The following is a 23,699-nucleotide window of genomic DNA, read 5'->3' as shown; positions in this document are numbered from 1 at the left end:
CCAAGATATATTCGTAGACGATTTGATTACGGGAGATGATGATTTCCAAAATTTACTTGACATATGTCAAAAAACGTATAACGTTCTGCAATCAGGATGCTTTCCTTTACGTAAATGGACCTTTAATTGTGACGTTACGCAGGATAAGTCCAAGGAGCATTTTGTTGGTGAACACACCCAGAACAAAACGCTCGGGGTAGGTTGGGATAATACGCGCGATGAATTGTATTACACTACAAAAATCGATCCCTCGCCTAACTCGTCGTACTTAAATAAACGAATGATGTTATCGATTATTTCACAGATTTACGATCCGTTAGGTTTACTTTCTCCTGCGGTGATAATTTCCAAAATTTTGCTTCAAAAATTATGGTTAAGTCGTATCGATTGGGACACCCCGGTCCCAGAAGACATTAAATCGATGTGGAATAATTTCATAAATACTTTGAGCCGTTTAAACGATTTACGGATTCCGCGTCATGTAAGGGGTGTACACACTCGACAAACGGAATTGCATATTTTCTCAGATGCATCGTTGCATGCTTACGGCGCGTGCGCTTATATTCGGACATATGATGAAGGGTCGGATGTAACTGTTAGATTATTGTGTGCTAAAAGTAAAGTCGCACCCTTGAAATCTCTAACTCGAACTTTCAGGAGCGCTCGTTGCTGCTAAACTTTACAAGAAAATAACCGATTCCTTAAGGTTAGCGTTCACTAAAGTTTACTTCTGGTGTGACTCGACTATAGTAATTTCGTGGTTAGGCATGTCTCCGCATTTACTGAAGCCTTTTGTTCAAAATCGCGTTACGCAAATAAACGATCTCACCGGTAATGCGACATGGTTGCATGTGAGAAGCGAAGACAACCCTAGTGATTTATTGTCTAGAGGCGTTGCTTTAGATAATTTAATTGATTGTAACTTATGGTGGTTCGGACCATCATTTTTGCATGACACAAAATCGGATTTTATTCATGACGATACGAGTAAAAATACGGCAATCGAAGATTTACCCGAGTTACGTTCGACCGCGGTAAGTTTAGTTTGCAATCAGCAAGATGAACTATTTAATTTCGATAGATGTTCGTCTTACAATAAATTAATTAGAATCGGCGCGTATGTACTCCGCTTTATATTAAACTCACGCATTAACTCTGAGCGTAAACAACTCCGCCAAACCGGTTCATTATCGGTGGACGAGCTGAGTGCATCACGTCTTATGCTAGTTAGATTTGCACAGATGCAATCATTTCCGGACGTCTACGATAGTTTACTTAAAAATAAACCGATTAAGACGAATAGTAAACAATATAATCGTATATACGGTCTTAACGTGTTTTTAGATGATCGTAATAATTCAAAAGTGATTAGAGTCGGTGGTAGATTGTGTAATTCCACAAGTTTCGATTACAACAAAAAACATCCCATGTTATTGTGCAGTAAACATAAGTTAACGGTGTTGTTATTCAATTATGAACACAAGCGGCTGCTACATGGCGGACCGCAGCTACTCTTATCTACTTTGCGTGAATGTTGGTGGCCTTTAGGTGCGCGAAATTTGGCAAGGAAGATAGTTCGAGAATGCGTTACCTGTATTCGAATGAAAGGTAAAGTACCTAGTCCTATCATGGGTAATGTTATTTTGGATCGTTTAGAGCCTGGTTTCCCGTTCATTCGCACAGCCGTTGATTATGGCGGGCCAATTTTCATCCTTAATCGAAAGGGGAGAGGAGCTCAGCTTATTAAATCGTATATTTGTTTGTTTATATGTATGGTCACACGAGCCGTTCATTTGGAACTTGTTACGAGTCTCACCACTGAAGATTATTTATTAGCGCTTAAACGTTTTATTAGTAGACGAGGAAAGCCTCATATAATTTATTCGGATAACGGAAAATGCTTTGTTGGGGCCGAAAAAGAATTTTCCACATTTTTTAAAAATAATTCGAAGGATATAGTCGATTTCGCTGCCAATGACGGCATCAAATTCAGTTTCATTCCTCCTTATTCCCCCCATTTTGGCGGATTGTGGGAGGCTGGAATAAAAGCGTGCAAATTTCATTTAAAACGGGTAGTAGGTAATGCTAGGTTAACGTACCAGGAATTCAGCTCGGTTTTGACACAGGCCCAAGCCATCCTGAATTCCCGGCCCATGTCACCCTTGTCCACAGATCCTACTGATCTATCCCCGCTCACGCCTGCCCATTTCCTAATTGGTCGGCCGTTGACCTGCCCTGCTAGCGAGGACCTGACGGACGTGCAGCCTTCCCGCCTGTCTCGCTACGCCAGGATCGAAGCCCTACGTCAACACTTCTGGCGTCGTTGGGCCACGGAGTACGTTGCGGAGCTCCAGCGACGAACCAAGTGGAAGACGCAGAAAGACGACATAGCGTTAAACAGTCTCGTTCTAATCAAGGACGATAACCTGCCTCCTCTCAAATGGCGGTTAGGCCGAATCACGCGTCTATACCCTGGGAGCGATGGCGTGAACCGTGTCGCCGACATCCTCACAGCGACAGGAACAATACGACGCAGCTTTTCAAAGATCTGCCCGCTACTACCAGAGCCGGCAGACCTAGACGGATGAAGACTACTTTGGGAGACGGTGCTCCCAAGGCCGGGGGCATGTTCACGCACCTACTAGCGACATCTAGCGGCGCTGCGACGACAACTGCTATACCGCCCCTCTCCGCGCTCATCTTGTCTCGTTCATTCGCCTCGATATACGACACGATAAACACGTTACTCGTTACATTTAAAATTTGAGCTGTATAAAGCCACTTTTCGTAATAAACGAATTTTCTACATATTTAAATAAACGTCTTCATTGAATGGACCCTGGAAAACCACCGAATCCTGCACACAACTATGGTCTGTATCTTACCTAGCTATACACAGCGGTAGCGCGCCGTACAAAGAGTAGTTCTGTGTTCGCAGCGTCCACGAGTAAATGGTGTCGTAGAACCGAAGCCAGGAGAGAGTTTCACAAGCTATGAGGAGCCGGGAGTCCACGCGAGCTTGGAGGTAGTTCTCGAAAATCCCATCTGCTAACCTGCATTTTTTTTTAACGTAAGGCTTAGTTTAATTAAATTTGTAACATATTGGACTTGAGGTATGCAACTACATGGGAGGTTGGCATGCAGTCATGAGTCCTGACAACTTAACCTCAATGGGTTCAGAACAAAAAGTATAGAGGGCAGTCCCCCAGTGGCGGACACCTAAAAGTTTTTTTAATAAGATTATTTGGGTGCATTACATTTTTTATAATTACTTTTCATATATTATAGTTTGATATATCGTTATTTTGAATAATGTAATAAATGGCATACTACCGCAATACCTACTTAACGATATACATCATGTTATTATTGGTATAATGGTCATAACGGTATATTTACACTTTGTCTAATATACATTGCCATAATTATTACATACTCTAAAGCATATTATTTGTTATAACAAATGATATCACATAATTATTTGTGTGGCATAATAGTTGCATGACATAAATGGGTTAGATTAGGTTAGAACTGCGACTCCGCATAAACGAATAACTAACTAGCAAAAGGAGGGTTAGGTTAGGTTAGAACTTTGACCCTCCGTAGAATAAAATACCTAGCTAAAAATGGTTTAGGTTAAGTTTGAACTGCGGCCCTCGCAGAATTGAAAACCGTGAAAAAATTGGTTAGGTTAGGTTAGAACTGCGACCTCCCTAGAATAAAAACTTAAAAAGTTAGTAAAACTTTACGTTATCAATTAATGAAATATGACAAAAAATGTTATACAATATATATATTTATATTTGATAAAATTGTATGAAGAATTACGTTATACAAAAATATATTATAACAAATGTCGTTATAAAACATGTATTTATACTAATTAAAAATTATATTACAATAGGCATTATATCAATGACAGTTTAGATGAAATCACAATATAACAAAGGAAACGTATAATAAAAATTACATTATATCGTATAATAATATATCAAATGGCGTTATAACAAATGTATGATAGTTTTTTTATAATTATATTAAGCATTACACACCCGATTATTTTAATGTAGTAGTAATGAGTAAAATGTACCTGTCATATTCCCCTGCCGCTTGTACCGTCTTCAGTACGTCCGGGTCCTTGTCTTTGATGGTGAAAATGGCCTGCAGCCCCTGCATGAGGCTCTTGTGGCAGTCCTTGGTGCCGATGGAGGCTCTCTCCACGTCCGCTACCGTCACCTGCGATCGATAAATGACATGTTAGTATTTAGATAACTGTGTATTGGGACATTTGGAACAAAACACGCGAAAAACATGCAATAATAAAAAATAACTGTTCCAAATTTTAGGTATCTACATCAAACGGTCTCTGAGAAAAACGCATTTAACTGAATTGCAAGACCGAAGCGATCCCATAAGTGTTCCGTCAACAAAGTTTTGTACGGAACATTAAGCATTTGAATGAACTCCGCAAAAGTAAGCTAAGTTACCCAAAGGTTGTCTGGAAGACATAGTTCTTTAGTGCGGCAGGTACACGGTGGCATAGAGAAAAAAATACATAGATTGCTCACTCCATACATTTTAGTTTTAGTACCAAAAAGACTATCAGCATCTAGCATCGAGTAGCGGAACTATCAGTACTGCTACATCTATTGTCAAGTAGCAGTACTGATAGTTCCGCTATTCGATGCTAGATGTAGACACTGAAATTAATAGTCATAATAAAACTGATATATGGAGTGAGCACTCTTGTCTTACTATATTTCTCTATGACTCAACACACACAACACTTCACAACTTATCACATACACTATACACTGAAATATTTACCGAGCGAATTCACGAGTGAGTTATAGCTTTTTTTACTATGTCACTAATTCGTAGTTTTAAATGAGTTTTACATTGAAAATACTGACGTTTAGAAATTATTTTTTATGTGTATGTTTAAAAATATTTAATTTGATTAATTTAATAGCCGTTTAAATTATTTTTTACACAATTTTCAATTATGGCTGAATCCGGATGGGTCTGTGCCTTAGAATCCTAACCTGCCAAAACAAGACAATATGGCGGATGAATCTTTGAAATGTACCGTGCGTATTTAAAAATGATTTCCCTTAAAATTTAGTTTTTTCTTCGCAAGTGTGATGAAAAACATTGTGTGTAACTCGGGGCGTAATAATATTGCAAACTCGAGTCTATAAATCGCTCCAGCCATGTTGCACAATGTACTATAGTACAGCCGAGTCGGGCATGCTACTGGATACCGGGCCGGCGGTATCCAATGGATTACCTCCACCTGTGACAAAAAAAAGCGGCCAAGTGCGAGTCGGACTCGCCCATGAAGGGTTCCGTATTTAGGCGATTTATGACGTATAAAAAAAAACTACTTACTAGATCTCGCTCAAACCAATTTTCGGTGGAAGTTTATATGGTAATCTACATCATATATTTTTTTTAGTTTTATCATTCTCTTATTTTAGAAGTTACAGGGGGGGGGACACACATTTTACCACTTTGGAAGTGTTTCTCGCGCAAACTATTCAGTTTAGAAAAAAATGATATTAGAAACCTCAATATCATTTTTGAAGACCTATCCCCCACACGTATGGGTTTGATGAAAAAAAATTTTTTGAGTTTCAGTTCGAAGTATGGGGAACCCCAAAAATTTATTGTTTTTTTTTCTATTTTTGTGTGAAAATCTTAATGCGGTTCACAGAATACATCTACTTACCAAGTTTCAACAGTATAGTTCTTATAGTTTCGGAGAAAAGTGGCTGTGACATACGGACGGACAGACAGACGGACAGACGGACAGACAGACAGACATGACGAATCTATAAGGGTTCCGTTTTTTGCCATTTGGCTACGGAACCCTAAAAAAATGACGTTGGAGTTGACCTTGGCCGTACCTGAGCGCCCCCTTTGAGCTTGTGGAGGAAACTGAGCAGATGCAGCGCGGCGCGCACGTCGGGGTGCGCGCGCGCCGCCACGGCCGCCGCCACGCGCGGCGCCACGCCCGCGCCGCCGCGCGCCGCCGCCAGGCTCAAGCGGGCAGACAGCCGCGGCAGCGACACCGTCGACACTTGCAGGATTAGAGATACCGGCCTGAAACATTAGTGTAAGGCCTGAGTGGACGCTCGAAGCGGAGCGTTCGGCGGGGCGTGCAGCGTGGCGTCGGGCTCACGAGTGATTTGAGCAGCGTGCACTAAGGCCGCTCCTATACGCTTGCATTTGTTTAAGAGTGCTATTACATTTCGGGGATGAGCGTGTTTAGGTATTTTACGCGCTGCGGCAGGCCCCGCGATCTCAGGTCGCCGAACCCTTCCACCGCATTTTCCCTCGGTCGCACTACAATGATGGATTAAACATTCTTGATCCGATCGTGAAGCACATTGAAATCAATCATAACAACACTAACTGTACTTTAATATCAAAGTCTTAAAAATGTTATTTGGTACGAAAATACTAAATCCAGTGCAAATATACATACTTATGTAGGTCATTATTACTAGAAAGAAATTATACGTACTTACTTAGGTACTCGCTTAATTTCATTTTTCGTCATTGCATATGGTACCTATAGGTTGTATAGTGAAACTGTTTTAGCTATATAATAAAACCTTTAATTTGTACCTTAAGTTTAGAAACGAGCTGATACTAAGCATCTGATGATGAAGCCTGATGATGATGATGAAGGTGGTCACGGATACCAATCAACCATGTAGTAACATGATTAGGCTCGTTTGATTCGTCTCAACAAGATCTTTGGCACTAGGTGACACTCAGGGTCTGATAATGGAGCTGGAAGGTGGCAGCTGGTACCAGTCAACTATGCAATTAAACCACTTCGTGTTTGAGCTCGTTTGATTCGTCTCAACAAGACCTTTGGCACTAGGTGATACTCAGGGTCTGATGATGGAGCTGGAAGGTGGTCACCGGTACCAGTCAACCATGCAACTAAACCACTTCGTGTTTGAGCTCGTTTGATTCGTCTCAACAAGATCTTGGACACTAGGTGATATTCAGGGTCTGATGATGGAGCTGCAAGGTGGTCACCGGTACCAGTAAACCATGCAACTAAACCACTTCGTGTTTGGGCTAGTTTTATTCATTTCAACAAGATCTTTGACACAAGATAGGACTCAGGGTCTGATGATGAAGCTGGAAGGTGGTCACCGGTACCAGTCAACCATGCAACTAAACCACTTCGTGTTTGAGCTCGTTTGATTCGTCTCAACAAGATCTTTGACTCTAGGTGATACTCAGGGTCTGATGATGGAGCTGGAAGGTGGTCACCGGTACCAGTCAACCTGCAACTAAATCACTTCGTGTTTTAGCTCGTTTGGTTCGTCTCAACAAGATCTTTGACACTAGGTGATACTCAGGGTCTGATGATGGAGCTGGAAGGTGGTCACCGGTACCAGTCAACCATGCAACTAAACCACCTCCATCATCAGACCCTCAGTACTATCTTGTGTCAAAGATCTTGTTGAGACGAATCAAACGAGCCCAAACACGAAGTGGTTTAGGTGTATGGTTGACTGGTACCGTTGACCACGTTCCAGCTTCATCGTCAGACCCTGAGTTCTATCTTGTGTCAAAGATCTCGTTGAGAGGAATAAAACGAGCCCAAACACGAAGTGGTTTAGTTGCGTGGTTGACTGGTACCGGTGCCAACCTTCCAGCTCCATTATCAGACCCTCAGTACTATCTTGTGTCAAAGATCTTGTTGAGACGAATCAAACGAGCCGAAACACGACGTGGTTTAGTTGCATGGTTGACTGGTACCGTTGACCACCTTCCAGCTCCATCATCAGACCATGAGTCCTATCTTGTGACAAAGATCTTGTTGAGACGAATCAAACGAGCCGAAACACGAAGTGGTTTAGTTGCATGGTTGACTGGTACCGTTGACCACCTTCCAGCTCCATCATCAGACCCTCAGTACTATCTTGTGTCAAAGATCTCGTTGAGAGGAATCAAACGAGCCCAAACACGAAGTGGTTTAGTTGCATGGTTGACTGGTACTGGTGACCACCGTCCAGCTCCATCATCAGACCCTCAGTACTATCTTGTGTCAAAGATCTTGTTGAGACGAATCAAACGAGCCCAAACACGAAGTGGTTTAGGTGCATGGTTGACTGGTACCGTTGACCACGTTCCAGCTTCATCGTCAGACCCTGAGTTCTATCTTGTGTCAAAGATCTCGTTGAGAGGAATAAAACGAGCCCAAACACGAAGTGGTTTAGTTGCGTGGTTGACTGGTACCGGTGCCAACCTTCCAGCTCCATCATCAGACCCTCAGTACTATCTTGTGTCAAAGATCTTGTTGAGACGAATCAAACGAGCCGAAACACGAAGTGGTTTAGTTGCATGGTTGACTGGTACCGTTGACCACCTTCCAGCTTCATCATCAGACCCTGAGTTCCATCTTGTGTCAAAGATCTCGTTGAGAGGAATCAAACGAGCCCAAACACGAAGTGGTTTAGTTGCGTGGTTGACTGGTACCGGTGACCACCTTCCAGCTCCATCATCAGACCCTGAGTCCTATCTTGTGTCAAAGATCTTGTTGAGACGAATCAAACGAGCCGAAACACGAAGTGGTTTAGTTGCATGGTTGACTGGTACCGGTGACCACCTTCCAGCTCCATCATCAGACCCTCAGTACTATCTTGTGTCAAATATCTTGTTGAGACAAATCAAACGAGCCCAAACACGAAGTGGTTTAGTTGCATGGTTGACTGGTACTGGTGACCATCTTCCAGCTCCATCATCAGACCCTCAGTACTATCTTGTGTCAAAGATCTTGTTGAGACGAATCAAACGAGCCCAAACACGAAGTGGTTTAGTTGCGTGGTTGACTGGTACCGGTGCCAACCTTCCGGCTCCATCATCAGACCCTCAGTACTATCTTGTGTCAAAGATCTTTTTGAGACGAATCAAACGAGCCGAAACACGAAGTGGTTTAGTGGCATGGTTGACTGGTACCGTTGACCACCTTCCAGCTTCATCATCAGACCCTGAGTTCTATCTTGTGTCAAAGATCTCGTTGAGAGGAATAAAACGAGCCTAAACACGAAGTGGTTTAGTTGCGTGGTTGACTGGTACCGGTGCCAACCTTCCAGCTCCATTATCAGACCCTCAGTACTATCTTGTGTCAAAGATCTTGTTGAGACGAATCAAACGAGCCGAAACACGAAGTGGTTTAGTTGCATGGTTGACTGGTACCGTTGACCACCTTCCAGCTTCATCATCAGACCCTGAGTTCTATCTTGTGTCAAAGATCTCGTTGAGAGGAATCAAACGAGCCCAAACACGAAGTGGTTTAGTTGCGTGGTTGACTGGTACCGGTGACCACCTTCCAGCTCCATCATCAGACCCTGAGTCCTATCTTGTGTCAAAGATCTTGTTGAGACGAATCAAACGAGCCGAAACACGAAGTGGTTTAGTTGCATGGTTGACTGGTACCGTTGACCACCTTCCAGCTCCATCATCAGACCCTGAGTTCTATCTTGTATCAAAGATCTCGTTGAGAGGAATCAAACGAGCCCAAACACGAAGTGGTTTAGTTGCGTGGTTGACTGGTACCGGTGACCACCTTCCAGCTCCATCATCAGACCTATATATTCTGATTCTGACATGTCATCAAAAGCATTTGTATTCAGTCATTTTTTAATTTAGTACCTATAAAATATCAGATCATTTCAAATATCTTTAATGCTGTCCGGTAGTTACATACTATACTACAAAACCAAATCCACAGTACTAGGATCAAAGTTTCTCAGTCGCCGTTTACACGCACTGTCACGCACACAGTATAGCATTTTACACGGCGCCTGCCGCACACAATGATAAAAAACCTCGTCGTCGCCGTTGAAAACGTGCGGAGCCGACCGACACACGTCCTACCTCTACAAGCTCTGCCGCGGCACTGAGCTCACGACCGCGCGTCATCGGTAATATTAGAGTCGTTTTCAAAAAATTGCCAAAAAATAATAGTAGAATTTCATAAACACTAATGTATACCATCAGTATAAGCAAACGCTGCAGATTGCTTGAGTATGAAAATGACTTCGATATTAAGTAGAATTTCGTAGGAATTGACACTTGTTTCGGAGAGAAAATTGAGTTTGTTTTTCTTCGATTTTCTCTTTCTCAAAGGTATTTAGGAAAAATGTCAAAAGTAATTCCTAATGTACAGGGTATTAGTAATACAAAATAGCCAGCTTTACCGGAGTAAACTTCTCAACATTTACAAATACGAGCTCACAATTTAGTGCTTCACGTGGTTTTTCGGAAACAACCATCAGAAAAAAAATCATTACTAATTTAATAAGCCCTTTTTCCAATATTTAAAAAGTAATTCCTAAAGATAAGAAGACGCTTTTACCGTAACAAGTACTCATTGTTTCTAATAATGACCCTAAAGTACTGAATGTCATCGAGGAATATCATCAATTTTGCATTATTTTGACTTTTCTTGTTGGAGCGCTCTTAACATGCACGCCGCACGCCCCGCCCCGCTGCACGCCCAACTCGAGCGTCCACTCAGGCCTTACACTTACACTTTAACAATAAACATACAAGAGTCGTTACACACGGTAGAGATATCTATACCTCACTTCTACGTATTAACAGCAGCACACTTGGCCTTTTCCTTAGCGAGTATTATTTAAAAGGACGAACCTGGAGCGAGGTCTTCGGTTAGTCATAATAAGTTATAAGCGAGCTATGCGAAAACTTATTTACTTATAAAGTGTTGAGTTTTAAACGAGAATTATTCGTATTTCATAGGAATTCGATAAAATTTGGTAGATAGATAGTATAAGGTCAATTTCACAGTACAGATATCCTAAAACGTACGGTATTTCCGTAACTACACGGAAAATTACAAAAGAAACATAATTATTTCAGGACAAGTAGTTCTGATTTCGAATTTATTCTCTCCAGAATGAGGGGCTCTTCAAACCAGCCGAATTTTATACAAATCAAATTAAACAATGACAGCAAAAATAAGTCGGTTTTCAAAATGACGAACCCAAAGCAAGGCAGTCTTACCTTAACGGCCTCAAAGACGTGGCGTACAAATTATTGCATATGGCTATAACTGGTCTCCGTAAAGGCTGGGTCTTGGCCTTTTTCTTCCCGGCGGCCGCTGCGGTCGCAGTGCACCACTTCACTAACAACTCGACGGTTGGTAACGGGGCACCGTCGATCTCATCTAAAAGATATGAATAGCGTTATTAAAAAACTTTCGTAGTTTCCGTATTTTGGTAAGTATTAGCATAGAGAAAAAAATACATAGAGTGCTCACTCCATACATCAATTTTAGTACCAAAAAGACTATTAGCATCTAGCATCGAGTAGTGGAACTATCAGTACTGCTACATCTATTGTCAAGTAGCAGTACTGATAGTTCCGCTACTCGATGCTAGATGTAGACACTGAAATTAATAGTCTGAACTGATGTATGGAGTGAGCACTCTTGTCTTACTATATTTCTCTATGGTATTAGGAAATTTAGGAATAAAGGGGTACCAAAGTAAATTTCAAAGTCTTAGTTTAATGACAACCATGACAACATACATACATGACTGACATAATAGGTTATATACAGGGTGGATTTTCTTTTTGGGTCAGTGAGGGCAGCTACCAGATCCCGTGCTGCTACGAGAAAACGGTCTAAGAAGACCTTCCCTCGATTTCAAATTAATGAAGATTGAATAATTTTACGGTTTAGACTCACTTGTTTTAAGTCACTCGCGCGACATGTTTCAAAGGACAAGGATCCGCTGGGTAACCCGGGCATCTACCATGCGATTGTGGTAAGTCCTACATCGGAGAAACCGGACGCAACGTGTCCACTAGACTCGTAGAACACATACGGAGTGTAAAGAAGATGGACTGCAGCAACTCCGCAGTGGCAGAGCACGCCCTGGGTACAGGCACGTCGCACTATCTTCGATTCGACAAGGCGAGATTACTGGTACGGGAAAAATGCTATATACCACGTAAGATACGTGAAGCGATCGAGATTGGGCGGCGCCCTAATTTCAATCGGGATAGCGGCTGGGCTGTGCCGCCAGCATGGAAGCCTGTGATTCCTCAGCAGAATACCAGTGAGTGTTGTGACAGTGTAGTGGACATAGTGAGTTCGTGCTGTGTATCGCTACAAGTGTTAGGTGACCAAAGCCCAAAGACACCACTATGCCCGCCTACAATGACAGCGGAAGACCTCCCCCAACCGGTTTTCTCGGCGCGCGCGCAGCGTGCGACGCGGCGTGCCGCAGTACGCGATACACGGCCGTCGTGAACGCTGCTCGCACTGTTAGTGCTTGAGAAAGGAGACCTAGGCTCTCCGAAACATGTCACGCGAGTGACTTAAAACAAGTGAGTCTAAACCGTAAAATTATTCAATGTTAGCATGTCTCACAACAGTTTAAATTCGATTAACGAAGATTGGCTTTTACAGATTTTGGAAAAAACATACAGGGTGCGAGAAAAAGGTCATTTTAGATAAACCTTTTTTTTGATGCCAATCGATCCCATTCCTGTTAAGGATCAAAAGCTTGTATGGAACCAAAAAAAAGCTAGAAAAGCCACAAATCGAGGAAAACTTTTCCCGTACAATTTGTATGTACCTAAATGAAAACTTATTTTTCACGTGCTATTTTTGTATTCCAATCGATTCCATTCCTATCCAGTATCAATAGTTTCTTTAGGGTCAACTTACGGTAATGTATTAAAAAGCCACAAAGAAAACTTTTTCGATACATTTACTATGGAGCAAACCAAAGAGTATTAAATCACTACGTTTTAAGAGTCGGCACTCTCGAACAAGCCTTAAACCGAATTAAGAACGTACATTGTGCCAACACACCAAATACATGTCAATACTGCCAACACAAAAAAAAACAACGCTAGGGCTCGACACTTCCGGTACCTACTGTTTATCGATATCGATAAATGTGCGATACGTGCTGTTGTACTGTACTACTGTAAAAGTAAATATGGAAAATCAGGTGGATTAATAAAATAAATGCAAAATATAAAAATAATTTTATTTTACATAATAAAGATAAGATACAGATAGTTTTATATTTACGTAGGCATATTACAATACGCTTATGAATGTAACTAAGGCTACAATCTACTTTTAGAGCACTCCTGCAAACACTGAGTCTTGCCTGTGAACTCCAACTTCCCACAAAGGGAAAAAGCTGTCAGGCTCATTCACTTGTAGATATTCAGAGGTTGGAGTTTCATTCAGCCTTTGTATAGGTAAATATTCCAAATCCTCATTACCTGTTACCTTTACCCATAGTCGATATCTGAAATAAAGGGATTATCGATAAGTTGTTCGCACACTATTCGTGTCTTAGGTTACCTAGTTTTTACAAGAAGAATCTATTCACAGAATGTTTTCGTTTTAATCAAGGATGGTAAACGATAAAAACTACTCCAAACTAATTAAATTAGTATCTGGGAACGACTCAAAATGAAAATATCGCACAAAAACATCAGTTTACCGACCTGTTCGAATCAAGAGGAAATCTTGCTAAAAATATATCAGAAGTAAGTTTCCTTACACGCCTGACCCCACAAACTTCACATTTTCTTAAAGATTTGCCCCCCATTTAAATAAAAGCTAAAGTTATTTGGTCTAAACACAAAAAAATAAACACGTAACATAACCGCTTTCACCACAATTTAGAATGACGGTAGACGTTTTAACGATCATACCAACCTAAAGAAAAGTAGGTATAATACGTCTATGTTTGAAAGCAAGTATGGTATGTGTTACCAAAATGCAACAGCAGTCATTTTAATTCGATAAGATTATTTACTATGCCTCAACGTTGGTAACAAGTACGTTCCTAAGTTATCATAGTATGGGGTGTCGATGGGCTGGAGCAAACGTGAAATTTAATTCACATTTTTCTATCTGGCCAATCAGTCCTGTTACATTTAAGAACAATAATACTGTATGAAGACATTGCTGTAGGACTGATGGGCGAGATAGAAAATTTAGAATAACATTTCACATTTTCTCCATAGTAAATGTATGGAAAAAGTTTTTATTAATTTGTGTCTTTTTTGTACATTACCGTAAGTTGACCCCTAGGAAACTATTGATACTGGATAGGAATGGAATCGATTGGCATACAAAAATAGCATGTGAAAAATAAAAGTTTTCATTTTCATACAAATTGTATGGGAAAAGTTTTCCTCGATTTGTGGCTTTTCTAGCCGGAAATTTTTTTTGGTTCCATACAAGCTTTTGATCCTTAATAGGAATGGGATCGATTGGCATCAAAAAAAAAGTTTGTCAAAAATGACCTTTTTCTCGCAGCCTGTATGTTTTTTCCAAAATCTGTAAAAGCCAATTTTCATTAATTTGAAATCGAGGGAAGGTCTTCTTAGACCGTTTTCTCGTAGCAGCACGGGATCTGGTAGCTGCCCTCACTGACCGAAAAAGAAAATGCACCCTGTATAAAATAATAAGGGTTATTTCTCTATATGACGATTTAAATCGGTTCTACGCTGGCCTGAGTTCCAATTAGTAAGTTTTATAAAATTTTCTACGTCCCGGGTCTTAAGTGACAGGAGACTTTTATGCTTATAATCGAGAAAAAGAAAGATTTATAAATTAGTTTACCTAGTATAAGGCAGTTGGGTCTCCGGTCAGGGTCTAACACAGACCGCATTAAAGTAGCATTGTGCAGCGCTGTTCTGAAAGCTTCCGTACTGCGCTCGTCTGAAGCATTTAGTTCCACTGGCCTGTAACCTGCAAACAAACATTAATTATACCCCGTTCTTATTAGATTACCTCTACTATAAACGACATTGTGAAGCATATTTGTTCGACTCGATCGTACGAACCGAATAGAAATATAGAAATGGCAATATGTAAACTGAAGAAAAAGTTACTAAGGCCTCCAGTGCTTTTTATCATTGTAAGGTGTTTATAATTTATATAGTAGTGTTTCTACTTGAAATAAAAACAAATTAAAATATTTTGTGAAAATAATTTAATTTGTTCTAATACTTCTAATAGTATGGAAATCTGTATTTTGTTTTTATATAAGTTACGAAAGATGGCACTAAGACTGAGTCTATATTTAATCCTAGTTGAAGCGCATGATGATATGATCTTGATGAGAATAATTACGGTAAAATTCTGCACTTCATTTTGTAATACAAGTGGAAGTCCCTTTCTAACAAAAGGTCTCAAAAAGTGACATCCGCTTGTACATATTACAAGTTACAAGCTTTTGAGAAACGGGCCCCAGGTATCCATTAAAAACGACGTCGCTTTTAATGCGTCCAATGACATTGTCGTATATTCTTCAATTTGCGGGGTCTAGTAGATGATTTGATAACCTACAGATGAAAATAGCCTTCATAAAGAGAGGTATTAGCTTACCCGCGAGCTTGGCTAGCAAATGCGCCAACGTTGTTTTGCCCACGCCAGGCGGCCCGCACAACAGCGCCACCTATAAAAAAAAAAACAATACTATTTTGCGTGGCGTTTGATATTAATGTGATGACCGCGTAAAAGGTTATAATCAATTCGACATAGCAGTATTCGTTGTTATTATTTTTGTGGTTCTCTGTTGCAGCTCTTTAGTTTTAATTTTAAAAAATATATAGAATCCTGTAGTATTTAAATAAATCGTACTTTGTGCTATAATTCTTAGCTAGAACTCACCCGCGCGCTTGTTGAACATGGTTCTCTGTCTCATCTCTTTAAGTCTTTACTCCCTTTTTAAATACTACATATTAAACATCCACCGGCTCGGCCTCTTTCTTGCCTTTCCATTTGTTGGTGAGCTGGAACTCGCCCGCGCGCTTGCTGAACGTGGTTCTCTGCTGCGGCTCTTTGGTTTTCACTTCCTTTTTTTAATATTATATACGATAAATCCTACCTTGTGGTGCGGTCGGCCGTCTTCATCCACCTCTGGCTCGGCCTCTTTCTTGCCTTTCCATTTGTTGGTGAGCTGGAACTCGCCCGCGCGCTTGCTGAACGTGGTTCTCTGCTGCGGCTCTTTGGTTTTCACTTCCTTTTTTAATATTATATACGATAAATCCTACTATCCACAGTAGAGGCTAAACTACAACGACTCCAGAGGCTGGCCTGTATGGCGACAACGGGCTGCATGAGGACAACACCAACCGCGGCCCTGGAAGCCTTACTGGGCCTGCCGCCGCTGCACCTCTTTATACAACAGGAAGCGCTAGCTGCGGCGGTACGTCTTAAAAAATCTAATCTCTGGAGACCGCCTAGGGTGCCACACACCGAAATCCTCTACGAGGCCATAGGTAGGGAACCGCTCATAGAAGCGGTGACTGACAGGATACCCAAGCAGTTCGTCTTCGACAAGAAATACAAAATACAATTACATGAAGAACCCCATGAAGGACTCAACCCAAGGGAGCTGAGAATCTTCACGGACGGATCAAAGACAAGGTCAGGCACTGGCGCTGGGGTTTTCTCAGAGGACCTAAACATACACATCTCAACACCACTTGGTGCCCATAACACAGTCTTCCAGGCGGAATGTATGGGCATCATAATGGCAGCACACGCAATCGTCTCAAGGGAAGTAATGGACTACCCCATCCGCATACTCTCTGATAGTCGATCAGTACTGCAAGCTCTACAAAGTTATACTCTCACTTCAGGGCTAATTTACGAATGCCACAAAGCTCTGTCAGAGGTATGTACCACCAATGGCGTAACTCTGCAGTGGATCAAAGGACACAGCAACTCACGAGGTAACGATGCAGCCGACATCCTGGCGAGAGGTGGCTCGGAACTGAAGGTCGCAGGACCTGAGCCAATTATACCTCTGCCATTTGCCTGGCTCCGGAACATGCTGCGACATAACACCAAGGTAAAACACCAACAATACTGGTCTAACCTAGGCACCTGCAGGCAGGCGAAGGAAGCTCTCCCGACACTCAACCCCAATCTGTCACGAAGGCTGCGACAGCTGAAGAGACCACAGCTCCGGCTTATAGCTGGGGCCATAACCGGCCACGCCTCATTTAACAAACACCTACTAACCCTACGTGTTACAGATAGCCCCCTCTGCAGGGCGTGCATGGAGGCAGAGGAGACAGCCGCCCACGTCATTCTCGAATGCCCAGGGGTGGCAGAATACCGGGCACAACACCTCGGCTCACCGGGGTCGCTCCCAGAAGTCGTCGGCAACGTCAAGGGTCTGCTAGGCTTCCTGGTAGAGCTGGGTTGGCAGGAATAGGCCGCCAACCCATCACGCAAAATAGGCGCAATAATATGACGTCGAGTTGCGGAAACCAAGCCCGCGAATACCTATACGATAAATCCTACCTTGTGGTGCGGTCGGCCGTCTTCATCCACCTCTGGCTCGGCCTCTTTCTTGCCTTTCCATTTGTTGGTGAGCTGGAACTCGCCCGCGCGCTTGCTGAACGTGGTTCTCTGCTGCGGCTCTTTGGTTTTCACTTCCTTTTTTAATATTATATACGATAAATCCTACCTTGTGGTGCGGTCGGCCGTCTTCATCCACCTCTGGCTCGGCCTCTTTCTTGCCTTTCCATTTGTTGGTGAGCTGGAACTCGCCCGCGCGCTTGCTGAACGTGGTTCTCTGTTGCGGCTCTTTAGTCTTCACTTCTTTTTTAAACACTATCTGAAATTAATTAGGTTTGATGTACAGTAATAAGTAACGTAAAAGTGGAATATCATTTTTTAATGCTTTTGGTCAAATATTTATACCATTAAGGGTGGTACTGTAATGTCCTGGTATTCCAACTGTACAATTTCTTGGTCCAATGTTTATTTGCGTCTCAGATTTTGCTTTAGGATAGAGTGAGACGCAATGCACACTGGACCAAAAAAATGGACAGGGGGAATACCACCCTAACTAAGATGGTATAAAAGTTGTAGATTCAAAGCTCAACTACTTATTATCACTATTTGAGTCAGAGGATCTTATAACAGCAGCCCGAGGATAAACATGCAGTTTCTCTGTTCACCAGCGGAAACATGACATGAGCCAACCTTTCACGTGATATTCAGAGAGTTGGCTGCAAATAAAAACTTAACTTAAAAACTCGATGACAGCTGTCAACTTCATTACTTTTCGAGCACTCCTGCTATCACTGAGCCTTGCCCTTGAACTTACTGACTCTTTTTTTTACCTTATCCCACAAATGCAGCCAATGAAGCAGTGCCCTGTTAACTGGCTCTTCTGACAGCAGATCCACATACGACTGCGGTTTGAACTTGTCCACCCACATGAGATTATCATTTTCATCTTTCTCTACAACCTGCACCTCTTCAGGCTGGATTTCTTTTTGTTTTTGTTTTTCTTCCAACTGAAAAAGACAAGTTTTTTTTTTATATCTTAAGGAATAGATTACCCATCAGAACAAAGTTAATTTTAAATTCCGTTACAAATTTTTGCTAGTCCATGTTATGAAAAATTAAATAACTGAGCACTTCCTCAGAGAAAGAGAACAAAATAAGTGGTAAGGTAAGGTAAGTGGTTTGGATGAAGGACAAAAAAGGTTGCCCGTGCCCTCCCCAGAGACTTAATACTCCTAGGAATTTGAGTTAACTTTTTTTTATGACAAGTTTTGCTTTTATTAAACCTTAAAATTGCAATTAGCTAGTGTGAAGTGGTGTTTTTGAATTTTTTGGACATACCCTATGTCCTTAACTGTCCAACTTGACAGGTGGAAAAGTTATTTTATTTTTGGTAACGTGACAAGGAATGTCCCTAGCAACGGGACAATATCAAATGCATACTTACAAGTTGCCTAGCCTCGGCCCATGTGTTAGCATAGTTGACATGCAGGGAGACAATCTGTTCCGTCATCTCCAGTGAGTGCTCCCACGAGTCTTCCGACTCTAACCTTACATAGAACCTGTCTCCGTCAGAGTTGGTTAGCGGCATGAATGCCCATCTAAAAAATCACAGATAAATTACATTCATTCTGTTGCAAGCACAATTAAAATTAATATTTAATTCAGAGAAAACTTCCGTTCAAATATTATCATAGCATGTCTGTTTGGCCCTAGAGTTGACTGGTAGAGAATGCCATAATCACCTTAATACAATGATTCCACCATTTGTTTTTTTTTACCCTGCAATTATGTTTAAATATATAAATAAATTTATGAAATAGTATAAGCTTTTCTGTTATACCAATCTTTATTTAAATAGTAACTCAATTCACAAATTCTAATAGCTCACGCTGCAAATTTCTTGCCCAAGGTATAGAAGTTTGATTCAACTGTTAAAATAGAAACAAAAATTCAAATGTCATGGACTAATCAGATTTCCATACCCAGATACCCAGATTTTTGCTGAATACTTAAATAAATACCTTGGTATATCCAATGAAATATTATCTTTCACATCAAAATTGGGCTTCGCCTCACCCTGAAGCCTGTTTAAAGGCTCCAGAAGCATCTGCCGCAATCTCCGACCTTCTAGAATCTTCTGAATCAGCTCCTCATCTTCTTCCTCTTCAGTTTTCTGCTTCTTACTTGGTAATAAAATATCATCTTCTATATCTCCTATATCCCCAAATAAGTCGTCTACTGTTCTTTTACTTGAAATCAGCGGTGCAGGTTGTGTAGGTTGGCTTAAAGGCAGAGAGTTTATACCGTCTATGTTTTCTTTCTCTATATTTTGACTAGCGAATGTAGGCAGATGTTTTTTTACAGTTGGACTAGAGAAATCTAGACTTCTTTTAGCTGGTAGAGGATTTTTCTTGACTACATTGTGATCTGAAAAAGAATACTATTAAATGAACAGTGTATGGTATTTTTAGAAAGGTAAGAGAGAAAACTACTCTAAAAATACAAGAAGTGACTCTAGCTATCATGGGTGAAGTCTCTTTTATGATTGGCGCAAGTGTGCCATGAATGTGGTTCTAGCTTGACGCACTTCTTGTACTTTTATGGTGTTATTCATAAACGCATTACTAGCCTGAATTAGCTATGATTTGTTTGTCATTTTTCCTTATGTATTTGTAAGAAAGGGATAACACATAATTTAACTAATTCAGACTCGTAAAGTTTTATGAATAAGGTGTTAAGAGTATTGTAACTGCTCCATAGTTGGGCGTTTTTTTTTTAAGTTGTCCCCTACACTTTTTTTTTTCAAATTTGGGATATTTTATGTTATTTCTACTCAGAATCACAAGCTCTTTCTATCCTAATAGGAGAAAAAAAGTGTCCTAAGGTTTTTATTTCCATTCCGTCACCATTTTTCATAGACTTTGTATGGCGGTCGCGGAATAGAAAGACCGAAAAATGTATGGAAATTTTGGGACACTTTTTTTCTCCTGTTAGGATAGAAAGAGCTCGTGATTCTGAGTAGAAATAACATAAAAAATCCCAAATTTGAAAAAAAAGTGTAGGGGAGAACTTTAAAAAAAAACGCCCAGTTACGATTGCCCTGGCTGACCTGGCTGACGTTTAAAGAGTGCCTGCTGCTTGCATTGGACTTGGGCTGTGATCTCCTGTGTGTGTGTGTGTGTGTGTGTGTGTCCTTACGCTGCGTACAGCACTACACGAACTGCACGACACTGCACGAAACGCACTTACTTTACTTACTTACTTACTTTACTTTTTGCTTTTTGCTTTTTTTTTTGCTTGCTTTTACTTTTTTTACTTGTTGCGTACTGTACGAAAATACGGCAAGATTTCTATAGCCTCCTAAGTCCCAGAATCATAAGTTTCGTTTTTGTATTTGGAACCTTGACTTATTTAATCAAAATTAAAGTTATAAGGGCCTCTGGGACTCAGGAGGATAGAACCGAAACGTAAAGTATCAACAAGAACCCAAGGCCTTATCAATTGCTCCTCAATGATTGTTACCTGAACTATCTTCGTTGTCACGGAGCATTTCGAGCTCATCGGCGTACATGAGCTCGTACTCCTCGTCCGGGTCCGGATAATCGCCCATTGTGAATGAATTAAATAAACCGCGTGTAAAACAAGCTGCACAAAACCATTCACAGACAGGTATTCAATAGAATAAGCTAGAAAATCGTAAATATTATTAATTGAATTATTTTACGATACATGCCGCGAAATAAAAACAAAATTATAGGTATGAAACTGTCATGACTGTCATGAGCGTCATGCCTGCTTGCGTGACAGCTGTCAATGTCAAAAAATCTAATCAAATTTGTTGAAATTCAAGCGTTATAAAGTTGGTCTTAAATAGCTGCAGTTTGAAGACTGTTTCTATTCGACACAAGATGGCGCTACTAGTCATTACAAGTACTGCCACTATTATATAATCTGTGGTACTGCGTAAGAGGGGACTGGGCAGCATAGAAGCCATCAGATTTTTGGCCCTTCCGATGTAGCCCTCAAGATGGCAAAACCTACTATGCACAAGAAAAGTTACGAGAACGGTAGGTGGTAGCACTTGCTTTGGCAATGTACATGCTTATGTTTCCGATTCAGACCACAAGATGGCAGACCCTCCAACGCGCACCGCACGGTCCCTATACCATCCCTATAAGTACTAATATTTTATAGTTATAGCATTTCCAAGTGTCCTTACGATCACCGGCAGAATATCTCAATTCAGCTCAGCTTGTTTCAGTAAGTAGGTAACTCTTATTTATACTTAGGTACATTTGTTAAGTAAAAGTATAGCCGTTTAGCTATTTATCGTCTCGTATTACCTATTGGTAATATTTCGACATAGACTAGTTACACTTAGGTAGGTGCACATTTGCACAATGGTTAAAAGACATCCACGCCCTACAATAATTTAAGAAGTAGGTATACGCAATAAGGTCGTAGTGTATGGATTATTAATTACCTGTGCCCTGTTTATCAAAAGCTTGTAACTTGTAATACAAGTGGAAGGCCTTTTCTAACAAAAGCTGTCAAAAAGGTACAAGTAGGTATGACTTGCCATTAATGAAATAAAAATCTGTATACGAAAGTCTTTTTTAATAATTGGGTATATTTACAATAGAGTAATTAACAAACGTGAATTACATGAGTAGGTAATATTAGAAGAGGTACCTGAGGGCCTACCGCAACCACATTCGACGTGTTACCTCTATGTCGCACCAGTAAATTCGTACGTAAGTGTGACAGGGAGGCAACACGTCGAACGTGGTTCGCGGTAGACCCTCTGATCAGTAATACCTTCGATTATTATGACACCGCACGTTCCAAATATCAAAGTTATGTTATAGTTATGCTATAATATCAGAGGGGTGATTCTCAGGTAAATTTGACAGCGTTTCAAACGCTAGAAGACGATTCAAACTTAGAATTTGATCTCAATTTGATATCACCTGCCCGTGCATCTCACTCGATCTTACCGCTTCTTTAAAGTTTTATTTAAAGTTGTCCTCTACACTTTTTTTATTCAAAATTGGGATTTTTTATGTTATTTCTACTCAGAATCATGAGCTCTTTTGATCCTAATAGGAGAAAAAAAGTGTCCCAAGGTTTCCATAGATTTTTCGATCTTTCCATTACGAAACTGCCATACAATTAAGTCTATGAAAAAATGGTAACGGAATGGGAAAAACCTTGGGACACTTTTTTTCACCTATTAAGATAGAAAGAGCTCGTGATCCTGAGTAGAAATAAAATATAAATTCACAAATTAAATAATAAGTGTAGGGGACAACTTTAAATAAAATGGCCCATATACCTTGCAACAAATGGCGCGGGATTTCAGATAATTGCTGGCTAAGTAGGAGCAACGAACAAAATCGATCGATCCAATGCCACAATGTATTGCATATCGCATGCGATTAACGGTGACGTTTGGTTGGAGTGGCCATTAAAGGTGTATGAGATTCGCTTCGTGTAATAGCTGATTTTTAAAGTGAGATTGGAGTCACTTGGTCCAGCTAGTAGATATTCAATCTTCTATGTAGGTACAAAGGTACTTAACTTCCCTTTTTCAGTTTTATGCCACTCCTTGCCTAAGGGTCGAGTATGTCCCCGATATATCTCAAATGTTTGACTGTTAACAAATAATAAGTTAGTTAATAGTTACTTTATTACAGAGTCAGCAGTGTTTGAAACGTTGTGAATAAAGTTTGAGAATAACCCAGAGATCACTGGAATTCGACGTTAAGCTGCATCTGAACATTCTGAACTTATCACTTATTCACTAATAATTGGAATGTACATATCCTGATACTGTTTCCAAGAAAGTAAACAGCGGTATAAGAAAATAATTAATTTCTAGTAGGATCTTGTCCAAAAATAAGTGCATTTGTCAAGATAAAATAGAACATAGCTCTAACAAAACTGACTAGATTCAACATTACGCTATTTCAAACAGAGTATTATAAGGTAGGTACTTTTGAATTTCAATACAGGTAAATAGGAAGTTTTAGATATTCAGACGGCATCAAGATCATGTCTTATATAATAGTCCAACGAACATCCTTATATTCTTATGCTACCCTTACTAGGAGCAACATCGTGCAGCGTTAGTGACATCTTATTTTTACCTAATTGCTGACAGCTACTACTCTTAACTGATCATCGGTGGACCTTATAACATTTACAATAAGGTTGACAAATTGTCAGTAAAGAGTAGACGATGGTGTGTAGTTACTTGGAATCACTAGCGGGCTCATTTAGACGGCGCGCGAACTCGTATACGATTTTAGTTACATTGCGGACCATTGAGGTGACATCAATTAAG

At 40.7% G+C, this 23,699-nt stretch overlaps 2 protein-coding genes across 2 annotated transcripts in view; one reads left to right on the top strand and one right to left on the bottom strand.

Annotated features, from left to right (window-relative positions):
* LOC134654229 (chromosome transmission fidelity protein 18 homolog) overlaps positions 1-21,070 on the bottom strand; it is a 65,061-nt gene extending 43,991 nt beyond the window's left edge. The window contains exons 1-11 of the mRNA XM_063509699.1: positions 20,876-21,070; positions 19,375-19,780; positions 18,798-18,951; positions 18,184-18,360; positions 17,523-17,672; positions 15,428-15,497; positions 14,660-14,788; positions 11,059-11,221; positions 5,910-6,105; positions 4,091-4,236; positions 2,886-3,053 (exon numbers count right to left, since the gene is read on the bottom strand). Of these exons, the coding sequence (XP_063365769.1) occupies positions 2,886-3,053; positions 4,091-4,236; positions 5,910-6,105; positions 11,059-11,221; positions 14,660-14,788; positions 15,428-15,497; positions 17,523-17,672; positions 18,184-18,360; positions 18,798-18,951; positions 19,375-19,780; positions 20,876-20,963 (1,847 nt within the window). The 5' untranslated portion in view covers positions 20,964-21,070. The remainder of the gene's footprint in view (positions 1-2,885; positions 3,054-4,090; positions 4,237-5,909; positions 6,106-11,058; positions 11,222-14,659; positions 14,789-15,427; positions 15,498-17,522; positions 17,673-18,183; positions 18,361-18,797; positions 18,952-19,374; positions 19,781-20,875) is intronic.
* On the top strand, positions 653-2,858 carry LOC134654204 (uncharacterized). Its single transcript, XM_063509668.1, has 2 exons — positions 653-1,608; positions 2,173-2,858. Exons 1-2 carry the CDS (start codon positions 768-770, stop codon positions 2,586-2,588), a joined length of 1,257 nt encoding a protein of 418 aa, XP_063365738.1. The 5' UTR covers positions 653-767; the 3' UTR covers positions 2,589-2,858.
* Positions 21,071-23,699: the final 2,629 nt, after the last annotated feature.

Source organism: Cydia amplana, chromosome 14 (assembly GCF_948474715.1).
Source record: "Cydia amplana chromosome 14, ilCydAmpl1.1, whole genome shotgun sequence".
Classification (NCBI taxonomy): Eukaryota; Metazoa; Arthropoda; class Insecta; order Lepidoptera; family Tortricidae; genus Cydia; species Cydia amplana.
The sequence above is the reverse complement of the archived record's forward strand: the minus strand, read 5'-3'. Positions and strand labels throughout refer to the sequence as shown.

Excerpts from the sequence above, each read along its gene's own strand:
- LOC134654204 (XM_063509668.1), top strand. The coding sequence starts at position 768 with ATGTCTCCGCATTTACTGAAGCCTTTTGTTCAAAATCGCGTTACGCAA. Across the intron at positions 1,609-2,172 it reads TACCTGTATTCGAATGAAAG|ATCCTACTGATCTATCCCCG; the intron begins GTAAAGTACCTA and ends CCTTGTCCACAG.